The sequence below is a fragment of the Psittacula echo genome, assembly GCF_963264785.1.
Source record: "Psittacula echo genome assembly, chromosome: 23".
NCBI classification, from domain to species: domain Eukaryota; kingdom Metazoa; phylum Chordata; class Aves; order Psittaciformes; family Psittacidae; genus Psittacula; species Psittacula echo.
Window position 1 is genome coordinate 5,630,978 of NC_137748.1, and position 14,111 is coordinate 5,645,088.

The 14,111-nt window shown below is 58.9% G+C and overlaps 1 protein-coding gene across 1 annotated transcript in view; it reads right to left on the bottom strand.

Annotated features, from left to right (window-relative positions):
- Window positions 1-2,232: 2,232 nt before the first annotated feature.
- Window positions 2,233-14,111, bottom strand: part of SRCIN1 (SRC kinase signaling inhibitor 1) — a 38,249-nt gene continuing 26,370 nt past the window's right edge. The window contains exons 10-18 of the mRNA XM_080633352.1: window positions 13,692-13,867; window positions 13,344-13,474; window positions 12,545-12,692; window positions 11,468-11,780; window positions 10,252-10,501; window positions 9,913-10,067; window positions 9,666-9,818; window positions 4,939-5,076; window positions 2,233-2,565 (exon numbers count right to left, since the gene is read on the bottom strand). Coding sequence (XP_080489478.1) covers window positions 2,440-2,565; window positions 4,939-5,076; window positions 9,666-9,818; window positions 9,913-10,067; window positions 10,252-10,501; window positions 11,468-11,780; window positions 12,545-12,692; window positions 13,344-13,474; window positions 13,692-13,867 — 1,590 coding nt within the window. The 3' untranslated portion in view covers window positions 2,233-2,439. The remainder of the gene's footprint in view (window positions 2,566-4,938; window positions 5,077-9,665; window positions 9,819-9,912; window positions 10,068-10,251; window positions 10,502-11,467; window positions 11,781-12,544; window positions 12,693-13,343; window positions 13,475-13,691; window positions 13,868-14,111) is intronic.

Below are 14,111 nucleotides of genomic sequence, written 5' to 3' on the forward strand. Positions count from 1 at the left end.
GAGACACATACGCTCACAGAGAAACCAGCCTGATGGGCAGTGGGGAGGGTTGGGGGGGGGAAGAAATGGGTGCACCCCATCACCCAGTGCCCCCGTCATCCATCGCTGTGCATCGCATCACCCATCACCGTGCACTCCATCACCCATCGCAAGGTGATCTTGATGCAGGCCGGAGTCCACCAATGGTGATGCCTGGGAGGGGGGTGGTCCCTGGACAAAGCCGGGGTGCAGCAAAGGGAATAGACCCCCCCATCCCAACAGCTGGAGCTTGCTCCAAGTAGGAAGGGTGATGGAACTCCCATGGGTGCTACTGGGATGGGGCTGCACTAACTACACTTTGCACCCACATGTCCGTATCACTGGGGGGCTGGTGGCACTTGTTCCCCCCAGGACAAATAGGGACAGGAGGTTCCAGGACACAGGGCGCTGCCCAGGAGTCCCCCTCCTTGGATGCTGGCAGGATGGACCCACGGGAGCACTGGGATGGGTGTAGGTCAGGGTGGGATAGGGCTGGGGAAGAAGAGTGGGAGGACCCCATCCTGGCCATAAGAAGCTGCGGCTTTGCTACAGTATTTCACTTTGGTACCAAGAAAAAATCATCAAAAAGGAAATAACACACATCAAGTGACTGCTATTGCTGCAGGGAGGTGGGTGCCAGCGTCCCCGGGGCCATCACCCATGGGTGCCAGCGTCCCCGGGGGCACCCAGCCCCTTCCACCCCCTGCTCCGGCAAGGGATGGGGATGGGGACAGGACAAGGAAGGTGCTGGATGGAGAATGAGGACTCAGCACGAGGGCTCACAAGCCGCTAGGAACTGACCCTCTCAAAATCACAAGGAGCTATAGGCTAACAGGGAAGCAAATCCACCCCCTAAGATACCAGACGGGACGAGATTTATTTCTTTTCTTTTCTCTTTTTTTTTTTCTTTAAATATTTATATATTTCTATTTATATTACGTATATTATATATATATAATATGTAAATATATTTCTTAAAACAATATAAAATGTTAAGACACTTCACTTAAATGTAAAGAGTTGCTTTTTGCAATCCAAAGAAATTGCATCATGATTCTTTTTTTTCTCTTTTTTTTTGTCTCTTTTTTTGTCTTTTTCTTCTCTTTGTTATTCAAAAAAGGCTCGTTCTGTACAAAAATGATCGATATACAAAAAAAAGAGGGGGGGGGAAAGAAGTCATAATACTAATAAATAATAGTAATAAAAGAAACCAACCCAAGGACAAACTGGCCAACGAAAGCAGTGATTCGATCTCGTGTTGCACACCCAGTGCACACCCAGCTCACTGTGCTAATGGGGGGGAACACGGGCAAGGGGACCCCCTCCGTGTTCCCCCAGGCTTGGGGATGGGACTGCTCCCCAGGGAAGGACCATGTGGGATCCCCATGGAGGGGGCATTGGGGACCTGCTTATCCCCAAGGGTATTTGGTGCTCAGGGAGGGGACAGTGGGGTTTCTGAGCCCCCCGAGCATCACATTGTGCCCACCCAAGTGACCATTTAAAGTGCTACGTTGCGACCCGAAGGCGATGGCAGCTCGGCTGGACCCATTCCTGCCCCTTCCCCGTTTCACATCCTCAGCCTCCGGCCTCTCCGGCACGTCCGGGCACCCCTTGGGGCTGCTCCCGGCTCCTTCCCCAGCCCTCTTCCCACCCCCCCTCCCCGGGGAGAGCCGGGGCTGGTGGCCGGGGGGCAACCGGTGGCACCGACACCCCCTCGGGATGGCACCGGTGAAGGACACGGCGCGGCCGCCGCGGCACCCGCCACCCATCGCCAAGACCTGGCCGGAGCTCCGAGCATCCTCCCATCGCGCTGGCTCGGCGTCGCGGTGGCCGGGATGCTCGGTGATGGCCGGGAGCGAGCGGTCGGATCGAGGGGTGTCTTCGGCAGCTGTTTCCCACCTTTCCGGGGTGGAATGGGTGCTGCTCGCATGGGCAGCGGGGTTGGGTGCTGCCCGGTGTCCTCCTTGCTTGAAGCTGGTGAAACTGGTGGAGTGAAGCTCTGAGAGCTCTTAAATAAATAGAAAACGGTGGGGTGGGAAGGGAGGGGAGGGCAGAGAAAAACCAAACCAACAGCAACCCAAAGGAACCGAAAGGAAAAGGGGAAAGGAAAGGAAAAGGGAGGAGAAAGAGAGAGAGAAACAGAAAGTGGCTGGTTGGCCATTGCGGAGCGAGATGGGAGACAGAAGTCGGGCCGTGGCGGAGCAGAGGCGAGACACAAGTTGGGCCGAGGCGGAGCAGAGGCGAGACACGAGATCGGCCACATTGGAGCAAAGACATTGATATAAAACAGAAAGAGGAGGGACGGGTGGTGAATCCCTCCAGGTGCCTCAAGAAGACAAGTCCCAGGGAGGAGGAGCCCAAGGAAGAGAGAAGCCCGGCCCCAGGAGCAGGAGAGCAGTTGGGTTGAGCTGGCAAGGATGCTCAGAAAGAGATGGAGGAGTTCCTTGCCCCAAAGGAAGTCAATACGGGGATGGATGTTCTGCCAGCTGCGGGTTTTTCTGAGACCGTGGGGGAAGTCTCACTAGCCTCTTTAGATGGTCTAGCGGCCTAGAAAGAAAAGCAAGATTCAAGGAGGAGGAGGAGGAGGAGAAAGGGGTGGAAAGTCCAACAGTTTCTTACAGGAAAAAAGACAAAAGAAAGGGAGAAAAAAGACAAAATAAAGGAAAACAACCGAAAACCAACACAGCCAAGAACCAAACAGGAGTTTGTTCAGAAGCAGCATTGAGTTAGGCCTGAGGTCAAGCAGCTGGAAAAGGTCCACCACAAACAGAGCACGAGATGAGGCTGGTCCCACGCGTTACTGGATGGGAAAGGGACGTCCCCGAGAGGAGGAGGAGGAGGAGAGAGACAAGAGAGACACGGACAGACGGACAGACACAAGGACAGGCAGGCAGGCACAGAGGCGGGTGAAGGGGAGAAAGGTGGGGGGGGACAAGAAGGACAGTGTTAGATGTTAGACGAGGTGGGCACAGTGCAGCACCCAGCTCCACCAGCTGGTGCCGGGGATGCCACCAAGGTCTGGGTGGGCATCAACCCTCAACCGAGCAGGGCAGAGCCTCAGCAGCCCCATGGCAGCCCCAGCTCCTCTGAGAGGTGACGGTGCCCACCCTGTACCCTTGCGCCCATCACACTGGTGTGATGGGCACCAGCACTGTCATGACCCAACCCTACTCCAGTGTGATCCAAAGGGAGCCAGGGCACCAGGAATGATGTTTGTAATCCCTCCTGGAATAGAACTAGCCCAAACCACTCTGTGATTCTATGAATGGGGAGAGGGCTCCTGCAAGCCCCAGGTCGCCCCTGCTGTGTTGGGGTGGGATGCTGGGCACAGGGACACGCAGCCAAATCCTGTACAGGGAGGGCATCCAAGATGAAAGTGCCATGGAAAACTGGTCCAGCCACCCCAGTGAGGGCATAGGTGGGTGCTAGGGACCGGGTGAGTGCCAAGGGGTGCCCTGAAGTTGGGGCACGGTGACACTGGACAGCCGGGACTGTGCTGCTGTGCGTGCTCCAGGGAAGGGGACTTTGTGCCCAGGACAGGTCGATGCTTCCCAACCCCTCAGAGCTCCTGGAATAGCCCTTTTGACCAGCGTTACTCTCCTCCCCAGCCCGTGGGGCAGCCCTGGACAGGAGCCCTGCCATTCCCTGGTGCTGGGGGTGACTGGCAGGAAGACCACAACATCAAGGATGGACCCTTCCTGAGGGTGTCTCACCACGACCTGGGACCATCTCAGTTGTGGTCATGACAAAAAGGACCTGAGTGGCTCTGATCCAGCAATGGAGCAGCCGAGGGGGAATACAGGAGCTGAATCCTCTTGCTGGAGCTGGGAGGGACACAAGGTGCCTGTTTTGCTCATGCAACAACCGCCCAAATTGCATGATGTGTCCCAGCCCAGCTTAAACAGCTGGGAACAACCTTTGGTTTATCCAACAGGGTTTATGGATCCAACAGAATGAGCAAAACCGGGTTCATTTGGGGTGGTTTAATGCCAGGCCCAGGGAAAGGGGATTGAGACACAGAGCAGGCAGTGGGGAGGAGAGGACGGGGTGAATCCACTCGTGGTCCTGCTGCCCGCTGGGGGCAGGAGGGGAGGGCTGGGATGGAGAGAAGAGGAGTGAGGAGCGATGGAGGGCAATGTGCTGGCTGTGGTTACCTTGCCTGTGGCCTGAGCAAGCTGGAGAAGCCACTGCCAGCGCTGGGGTGTCAGCAAGAACAGTGGGGACCGAGTCCCAGCACCATGGCAGGGGATGGGAGTGGGGTGGGTGCTGGGCTGGGACACACGCACACCACCCCAAAGCACTCCTCTTCCAGCTGCTGTGGCCCCCCCAAGCTGTCCCCACACTGCCCAGGTTCCACCCCTCTGTCTGTGACACCCCGTCCCGGGACAAGCTGCTTCTGCAGACACGGTGGGTCCTGGCTCTCCAAAACCTCCTGGGATGGGCTGCGCATCCCTTCCCTTCCCAGCTCTTGGAGCCCCTGTGCCACGCACGCAGCTCTGCAGCCCATCACCATGGCCAAGATGTCCTGGAAGGAGGCTTTGGGGTCCCCTCAGCATGAGGGGACCAACCCTGGGGCTCAGCCCTGTCCATCACTGAGCTGGGGGACAAATGACTCTGGCTTCAGCCTCACACCACACTGGTTAATGAGTTTGTCACTCCCAGTACGAAGCCATGTCCCCATTCCCAGCAGCCAGCTATGGAAACCACCATGCTGGGCACAGACCAGGGTAAGAGCCCCTTCTGCACCCTAAGAGTCATGTCCCTGTGCCCCCAACCCCACTGGGCTCAGCCAAGGTGAAGGAATGGACCAAGAGAGCCAGTCCCTGAAAGCAGCACCCGAGATGCTGGGGCTATGGGCAGCCTGTGGCTCTCCCTGGTGCCAGGAGAGCTGGTCAGGATGGTGCTGGAGGTGATAGCTACCTGCTGCTGGCCCTGGATCCGCATGTACTCCATCCGCTGCTTTATGTGCTTGCTTTTGTCGGGGCTGCCCTGCTGGCTCTGCTTCAGCCGGGATGCCGGGTTCACCACCTTCATGGCCGGGATCGAGACACCGCCGCTCTGCTGGGACAGAGGATTTGGGGAAGGGGGTTAAAACCGGCAGATGAAAGCTCACACCAGCACCATGGGCAGCTGGAACATCGGATGCATGGAGCTGTGCCCAGCTCCTGTGGCAACCACCGTGTCTGGACGGCCCATAGAGGCAAGCTCAGGCAAGGACAAGGTCACCACAGCATCAGTGAGCTCAGGAACCAGGCAGGACTTACCAACAGCCACCACTGCAATGCAAAGAGGGAGTTAGGGGCAGGCACGGCAAACACCAGGAGACGGAGGGCAGGAGGAGAACATCCCTGCCAGGGCAGGGCTGCATAGCCAAGAGAAAGGAAAGGAGGCGATGGGAGATTCCAGGTGGAAACGACAGCAGTGGGAATGCAGAGGTTTTTATTCCCTGGCTGCGTACAGATGGAAGAGCAGCAGCGGGAGAAGCTGGTACTGCAGGTCCCTAAAGCGGGGCATCCCAGATCCCCTTCCACTGCCTCCTGCCTGCCCCAAGCTGAGTCTGGACCGAAGATGCTGCCCCAAAGATGTGCAATTGCTGCCCAGATTGCACCTCCACTGGGAGAGGGACAGCAGGTTAGCACAGCGTGTCCTCCTGCCCTGCTCTGTGATCCATGGATGAGACACTGGGATTCCTGCACCCCCCAGCACAGGGAACCCCAGTGCCCAGTGCCACAGCATCCCTGGCACGAGCACACACCGGATCTCAGCCTTCACATCCAACTCGCTGCATCCTTGAAAGGTGGCACAAGCCCTGCGCTCTCCTGCTCTGCTTCTGGGTCTAAGCCAGCTCCTGCTGCCAGAGCCTGAGCTGAGCTTTGCTTTGTGCCTACCCCTGCACGTACACAGCCACGAATCCATCCCCACATCTGGGTTCCATTGGGGAGGTGACACCAGGAGAAACTGCAGCTACATCCCCCTGAGGGCCACCCTCGGTGGCACCAGGAACCAGGGCTCAGATCATTGCTGCACAGGGAGAAGGAGACTTATTCCCCAGCACTGACTGTTAATAAGGGAGCAGAAGTGGCTGAGGGCATTTTCCACCCTCTTTTCCCCGCTTATCCAGCCAGCCGAGCCACAGATTCCAGCAGAAAGCAGTTTGGACGGCTCCGGGCAGCCTGCCCTGGGATGTAATTAGGAGAAACATCTGCCACGTTCCAACTGCACTTCCCGAGACAAGGACTTATAAAGGAGGGATGCTGCTTTGTCACCACGCTGGCCCCATGGGATGCTCATCACCAGGCCCAAAACCTGCTTGGGCAGAAGATACCAGCTTAGCAAGGGTCTAATTCAGTGCAGGCAGCATCAGCACCAGTGAGGGGCAGGATGCAGCATCACCCGTCTTCACGCTGCCTGCAGTCTCCCTCCTGCTTTCCTGCACTTCCCAAACCCCTTCAAGTGACAGGGAAGGAAGGAGATTTGTTTTCCACCTTGGCTCTGCCTGGAGGTGGAGTCACAGAGAGGGAGCAGGTAGAGGTGGAGGAAGAGAGACATCAGAGTGAGTCCAGGGCAGAGCACAGCAAGAGGGATAATGGAAAATACACCTGTGGCTTGGGTAGCAGAGGTGGCTTGGTCTTGCTTGGAGACAGGCTCTCGGGAGCATCACCTCTGGCCTGGCTGAGGTCCAGGATAGTCCCATCATCACAGCCACTGTGTTTGAGATCCCCCAGACCTTCCCTGGTCTCCTCACCGGCATCCCTGGATCCCGCTGGTCTGAGCAGTTCTTTAGGGAATACGGATTCAACCGCGGGGTGGCTGCTGATCTCACTGATGGTTATCTCCAGCTCACGGATGGTTTCTTCCAGGCTATCCAGTCTCTGGTACGTGCCTTCACAGATCTCCTTGCTGCACGGAGTCATGGAGCAGCGAGGGGACAACTGCCCTCTGCAGACCCCCTCTGCTGCCTTCCTCCCGGCCCCAGCATCCTCTGTGCCACCCCGGCACGGTGATGCTGTGACATGAGACAGCTCAGCCCGGGACTGTCCACTTCCCCATGGCGCTGGATCCCTGCTTGGGGAAGCTCCAGGATGTGGCACTGAGCAGGCTGGGGCTGGTGAGCTGTCCTCCCTCCATGCAGAGTCTTCAGGTGGGACTGAGATCCCCTGTTTGCTCTGCCCAGCTCCAACTTGGGGGTCCCCATCATTGGGATGTTGGGGGACAGCACCAGGCCTTCTGCTGCCTGCACTGGTGGAGGTGGGCTCTGCTTCTCCAGCTCCAGGACCCATTGCTTCTCGCTGGGGATGTGCAGCCAAGGAACCTCGGTGGGAAGTCTTGCTGCTGCCTTCTTGCTTGCTGGAGGCATTCAGAGCAGCATCTCCTCCTTCTCCCACCACGGGGCAGCTCATTTTATGCCTCGAGAAAGGCAGGACCTTGCTGGCTGCTAGAGGGAACCCCCAAGTCTCTCCTGCTCCACGGGCACAGCCCACGGGATAGGCTTGGCTGGACTTGGATGGGCTGCTCAGGGGCTGTGGGGCTGAGCCTGGAGGGTCCCGAGGACCGGAGATGCCAGGGGACTCATGGCATTTCCTTCCCACCCCTCCTGCTCCTATGGGGCCAGCCAGGTCCCCGTTCTCCGAGCTGCCCTTTGCCACCCGAACCTCTGCTTCGGCTTCAGGGGATGATGGTTCTGACACCCACTGGGTGAGCACGATCTGCGGGAGGGAGAAGGGCCTGCTCCCCGGCTCCTAGGTAGAGAATTCAGACACGTTAAGAGCAGGAGGTGCTGGGGAGCACTAAAGGTCTGCACACACCACTTGGAAACCCTATTTCTATCGCCTCCGGGCATCGTAGTGCTGCAGGGAGGTGTTCGACCAAGGAGGGAGATGCTCAGCTCCCTCCTGCCCAGCCCTGATGTCCCATTGGTACCCACAGCAGACAGGCAGTGTTTTCAACGTGTTTCTGGGAGATTTTGGCAGCACATTGCTTGGACATCAGCAAAACTGAGTTGGTGTCGCTGCACTGAATGCCTTTGGAAACTCAACTGCAACTACTCAGCTCTCCCATGCTGGTGTAAACTGGCACAGCACTGGTGCAAGAGCAGAGCCCTGAGTAGCACCCAGGACATAGAGGCAAGGAGACACGAGTTCTGGGGTGGCTGCGGAGCTCTGGGTCCAGAGCTGGACCCGTCTGACCTCTGGGGAGAGGGGTCCTTGTCCTCAGGGACAGGAGACGGCAGATTCAGCCCTGGTGCTGGGTGTCCCAGGAGACGGATCCCTGCAACATACCCAGACCCCACCAGCACCCGAGCTGCCCTGGATGAGGCAGAGCTCCTCTCATCAGATGCTTTCAGTGATACCCTCTGTCCTGGTCCCCTTTGTTCCCCCACCCTGGGCATCCCCTTCTCCATCCCATCCACTCTCCAGGCGTTTTCCTCCTGCTCCCTCCACCCTGGAGCCCAGGACAGGATGGAGGGCAGGGGGGGCCTGAAGGGGCGATAGAGACAAACCCGACTGGGTCCCAGCAGCCACCAGCCTCTGGTCCAGCCCTTCACCTGCATCATGCACATGGATCAGGCTCTCCCTGCGCAGACATGCATCACCCACCATGGCCCCCTTCCAGTGACACCCTCCCTGGGCACCCAGTATGGCACGAGGTCAACAAGCCCTCCCTGTGCCCATCCCTGTGTGATGCCGGGGTGTCCCCTTCCATCCTCCCATCCATGTGGCTGCAGGAGCTGCAGCAGCGCCGTGCCGCTGATGCAGGGGTTAGTGCTGGGTCCTGTGCCAGGTCAGTGCCGTACACGCAGTGGTGGTGAGGGAGGGAGTGGAGAGAAGCCGTTAGTTTGTTAAACCAGAGAAAGAAGCAGAAGTGAGTTAAAAAGAGGCGGGAGAGGAGGTGGTTAAAGTGCAGCCCGTCAGCAGGAGGAGGGATCGCCCGCTGTTACCTTCCATCCTTCAAAGGAGGCTCCGTTGGGCCACAAGTCTGCGTGCCCAGGGGAGATGGCAGCATCGTATCGGAGCTTGGGGAGGAAAGGGGAGGCAGAGCTTCTCTGAAAGACCTGGGGAGTCAAACACGGGCCATTGGAGGAGGGAGGCTGGAGGGTATCAATGCAGCCCGTGGCTGCAGGGATGCTTGTGGTGGTCACACCAGAACCAGGGATGTGGATGCAGCCCCGTCCTGCAGCATCGCCGGTCCCCCGGCCTCCTGGGGGAAAACCAGCCATGGAAAAGCCATCCACTACCCACTTGGGCACCTCAGCTGTAGCAAACGGGGCAAGGATGTGGGGCAGAGCCAGCCTCGGGGAGTTCAGAGCCTGGGGACAGTGTGTTGGGTGGGATCTCTGCAACGCCCTGCACGCAAACCCCTCCAGATGAAGCTGCATGAAACCAAGTGAGTTTGTCTTAAAGCCCATGACGGGGTGGAAGTGCTGAAGAGAGACCATGAACCAGGCAGCGAGGGGTCTGGCTGGGTGCAACAGCTCCATGCTGCCCATCCCCATGTCCCCATGCTCCCGCTGGGAGACAGGCGAGGAGGGGGCAGCCTGTGGGATGTCATTCCCTGCATCCCATCGCATTCCCGGGAGCGGGGCACAGGGTGGCATCGCCTCCGGTGCGGGTTAAGCTGGGGCACCCCGCAGCCCCTCCCGCGCTCACCTCCAGCTCCGCAATGATGCGGTCCTCGTCGTCGTCGTCTTTGATGGCAGAGGCGATGATGGGAGGGGTGGACGCGGGCCTCACCACCTCCGACACCGTCCGCCTCAGCTTCACCTGCGGCTTCTGCGTCTCCAGCTCCTCCGATTCGGCCTTCTGCAAGCGGGGAGCGGGGCGGTGAGGGGGGTATCGCCGATGGTGACCCACTCAATGCAGCCCAAGCACCTCCCCATAGCCCCCCGCTCGCTACCTTTATAAACCCGGGCTCTTTCTTGCTGGTGACGATGACTTCGCCACTGCGGGTTGTGGTCAGCCCGTGGGACGAGGGGAAGCTCCGGCGTGGAGGGGGAGGCGGTGGTGATTTGGAAGGTTTCTCGGTCCGGTACCGCGGCACCATCAGCTCGTCTGGGCACAAACGGTGCTGTGAGGGCACGAGACCTGTCCCTGCCCCTCTCATCCAACACCCAAGGCACAAACCTCCCTTTCAGGGCAGCACGGCTCAGCCCAGGGAGACCCACTGGGGATGGCACAGCCGCGACGCCCCATCCCTGGGCTATGGAGGTGGACCCATGACCTCCCCACACCATACCTGAGCCCCTGCGGCCGTTGGGGTCTCCTTTGCCCCCCGATTTCGGTGCGTGCTGCGGCTTGGAGGGTTTGTGCTCGGGGGTGGATGCGGTGCTGCCGCTGCCTGCGGCTTGCTTGTGCTTGGCAGCGAATTCCAGGTCGGGAATGGCCTTCATCAGCTCGGCTTGGGTCTCCTCCAGGAGGCGGTTGATGTCCTTGGCGCTGTACTGGGTCAGCGCCGCGCGCTTCTCCTCCCAGTCCCGCTCGGCAGCCTGCAGGAAGAACCCACTGCAGCCCCACGCACGGCAGCATCTCCTGCCCTTGCAGGCAGGATGTGACCCACAACCCTCCTGCCGCCCCCTAAACTGATGCTGAGCCCAGAAGGAATGGGGGGGACACAGAGCTGAGCCCATCCCCAAGCTGCATCCCCCCCACAGTGTGCAATTGGGGGGTGCTCCCAAAGCTGCATTACCGGGGGCTCCCCATTTTCATGTTGGCTGCAAACCCAGCAAGGAGAAGGAGGACGAACCAAATTCCTGTTCACAGCTCCAGCTGGGAATAGAATCGTAGAATCATAGAATCATAGGATCATAGGATCATAGACTGGTTTGGGTTGGAAAGGACCTTAAGGTCAGCTACTTCCAAACCCCTGCCATGGACACGGATACCTCACGCTAGACCATGTCACCCAAGGCTCTGTCCAACCTGGCCTTGAACATTGCCAGGGATGGAGCATTCACCACTTCTCTGGGCACCCTGTGCCAGCGCCTCAGCACCCTCACAGTAAAGAACTTCTTCCTTATCTCCAACCTGAGCTTTCCCTGTTTCAGTTTGAACCCAATCACACCTTGTTCTATGACTTCAGTCCCTGATGAAAAGCCCCTCCCCAGCATCCCTGTAGCCCCCTTCAGACACTGGAAGCTGCTCTGAGGTCTCCACGCAGCTTCTCCTCTCCAGGCTGAACAGCCCCAATGCTCTCAGTCTGGCCCCATACGGGAGCTGCTCCAGCCCCTGCGCATCCTCATGGCCTCCTCTGGACCTGCTCCAACAGCTCCATGTCCTCCTTATGCTGAGAACCCCAGAGCTTCACACAGTGCTGCAAGCAGGGTCTCACAAGAGCAGAGGGGTGGGATCACCTCCTTCGACCTGCCGCTCGCTCTCCTTTTGATGCGCATTCCATAGGGATAAACCCTCTGGAAGAGCCCCCCTTCAAGCCCCAGCTCATCCCAGGCTCTCACCTCCACGGATACAGCTTTGTCCGCGCTCTTCTTGCTGGGGGTCTCAGGGCCCGTCTGGGTCTTGGCTGGCACCATCTCCGGCGCTCGGGAAGGGTTGTTACCCTTGGAGGGATGGCTTTGGGGTTGGGGGGGGCTGTGCCCAAAGCCAGGCATGCCCAGGGTCTCAGTGGCCGCCGTCAGATGGTGGAGGCTGACGGGGGGGCTGGTGGGCACCTCCAAATCCAGCCCCTTGCTGAAGTCCGTCTCGGGGGCCACCTTCTTGAGGGACTGGCTGAGGTTGCTGGGGGACGTCCACACGCCCTCATCCACTTGCCTGCAAGGGACAGAGCGATGGCACCAGGTACGGGGGTTTCACTGCAGCCCCTCCATGGCACAGCACCAAAGCACTCGCCCTCCTGCAACTCTGCGCTACGGGGATGAAGGTTGAGGCTCTCGGATGGCTGCGAAGGGGTTGGTATTGATGCTACAGCCTCCCCCTGGGGACATACAGCTCCTGTACCTGGCTGTCCCTTCGCGTGAACCTGGTAGGAATATGGATCTTCCCAAATCCTCTGTCAGATCTGGCTGAAATTGCCCTTTGGATTTAGGAGTTATGAGGGATAGGGAATGACAGGGAGGGCAGATTCAGACACTGTGATCATACAAGCTCATTTCCATAGAAAACCAGGCTAACAAAGAGCCTGAGGCTGTGAGCTGTGAGCCAGCCGGAAGGGCCCATAATGGGAAGAGGCAGGTAGGCTCAGCCCAGCACCATCATCAGATCTGGAAGATGATTTTCCTGCAGCGGAACCTTTTCCTGCTCCTCAGGAAAGAGGTTTCCGATCACACTGAGGCTGCTTTTCTATCTGGATACACCTCCATGCTTTTCCAAGGTGATCAGGAAAAGTCAGTGTAGAAAGAGGGGTTCCCACACACCCTGGGAAGGACCGAGGGTGTTTTCGGTTCCTTAGCAGAAAAATGAGCTTTCTTTCCCCATCCCTTTGGGATCTGCACCCGTAGCGCGGACAGGACACAGCACACAATGCAGAGGGCCCAGGGCGAAGGGAAGGGACCGCTTGTGTCCTCCGAGATGCTCACCTACGGATCTGGGCGAGGGTGTCCGTCACCGTCTTGCAGCGCTTGAGGAGCCCATCGAGGCGGTTCGGCTCCTCCTTGAGGAACTTGACAGCTTCCACCTCCACCCGCAGCACCACCCGCATCTTGCTCTGCAGGCTGGGGAACTGGGCTGGAGGGGGGGGAAGTGGGGGTCACCACAGCCCCTTTGTGCCACCAAAACCCCCGTGGTCATCACGCCCAAGGCAAGGGGACCCTGCCAGATGGAGCGGGATGGACCCTGAGGAGCTGGGGCTGGTGCCTCTCCTGCTCCCTGTGTCCTTCATCCTTTCTCCATCCACCCGCAGGCACAGAATTTAGCCCCTGAAGGTGTCCCCTCCACATCCATGAGGACCAAACCCTGCTCTGGAGCTGGGAGCTTGGCACCCAGGACTCAGTGGCAAAGGCTGGCATGGAGCAGGTGCCAGTGCTCTGCTCAGCATCCCGGCTGCTCAGCATCCGCCTGACTACATGGAAAGGCTGCAGGAAAAGGGAGCAGCTCCTCCCTCGGCCCTGTGCTCCATAGTGCTCCCCACAGCACCCCATGGACCGTTGCCTTGCAACCTCAGCGACTGCTGCTACATCATCATTTGTTGTCTGCTTTGGCTCTGCCACTTCCAATTGGGGTGCTGAGCATCTCTTTATGAGAGGCAGGATGGGCACAGCCTGGGAACAGGAGGCAGCAGGAGCAGCAGAATCAAGGGCAGCGTTTAAACCCATCACCCCTTGTCCTATCGCTACAGTGCCTGGTGAAGAGTCCCTCTCCAGCACCCAAGGTCCTCACCCTTCAGGTCTGTCAGCGTCTCCCCCAGCTGCTTGAGCACCACTGCCTTCTCCTCCAGCTCCTGCACAGGGATGAGCCGGTGGTTGTGGGTCAAATCCTTCTGGATCTTCTCCACCGACTTCTCCAGGTCACTGTGAGCACACGGACAGGGCAGGGGTGTCACTGCTGCAGCGGGATGCTGCAGAGCCCCGGGGGTGGCCACAGGGGTGAGAACAAGTGGGCCACAGGGGACATGCTAGACATGCAGTCAGGGATGTGGCCTGGCACCGTGCAGAGCTGCTGATTTCCACCCATGGAGGTCAATGCACAAGGACCCTCTACCCACTTGCACACCCAGCCTTGGCTCACTTGAGCTGCTGGGTGATGAGCTCCTCCTCGTTGAGGTAGCGGAGCCGCTCCTCTTCCACCAAGCTGCGCTGGCGCTGCAGCGGGTCCTCGTGCTTGCGCATGGTGTCCGTCACCCGCACGCTGATCTCCGTCTCCGTCCGCCGCAGCATCGTCTTCACCATCTCCTGGTTCTGCAGCTGCAGGGACCAGGATCATAGAAGCACAGGAAGGTTTGGGTTGGAAGGGACCTTAAAGCTCATCCAGTTCCAACCCCTGCATGGGGACACCTTCCACTAGAGCAGATTGCTCCAAGCCCCATCCAACCTGGCTCTGAGCACTGCATTTACCACTTCTTTGGCCAGTCTGTTCTCAGCACCCTCACAGCAGCAATGGGGGGGGGGTTCAGCATGGGAAGGGATCCCCTCACTCTCCCACACTCAG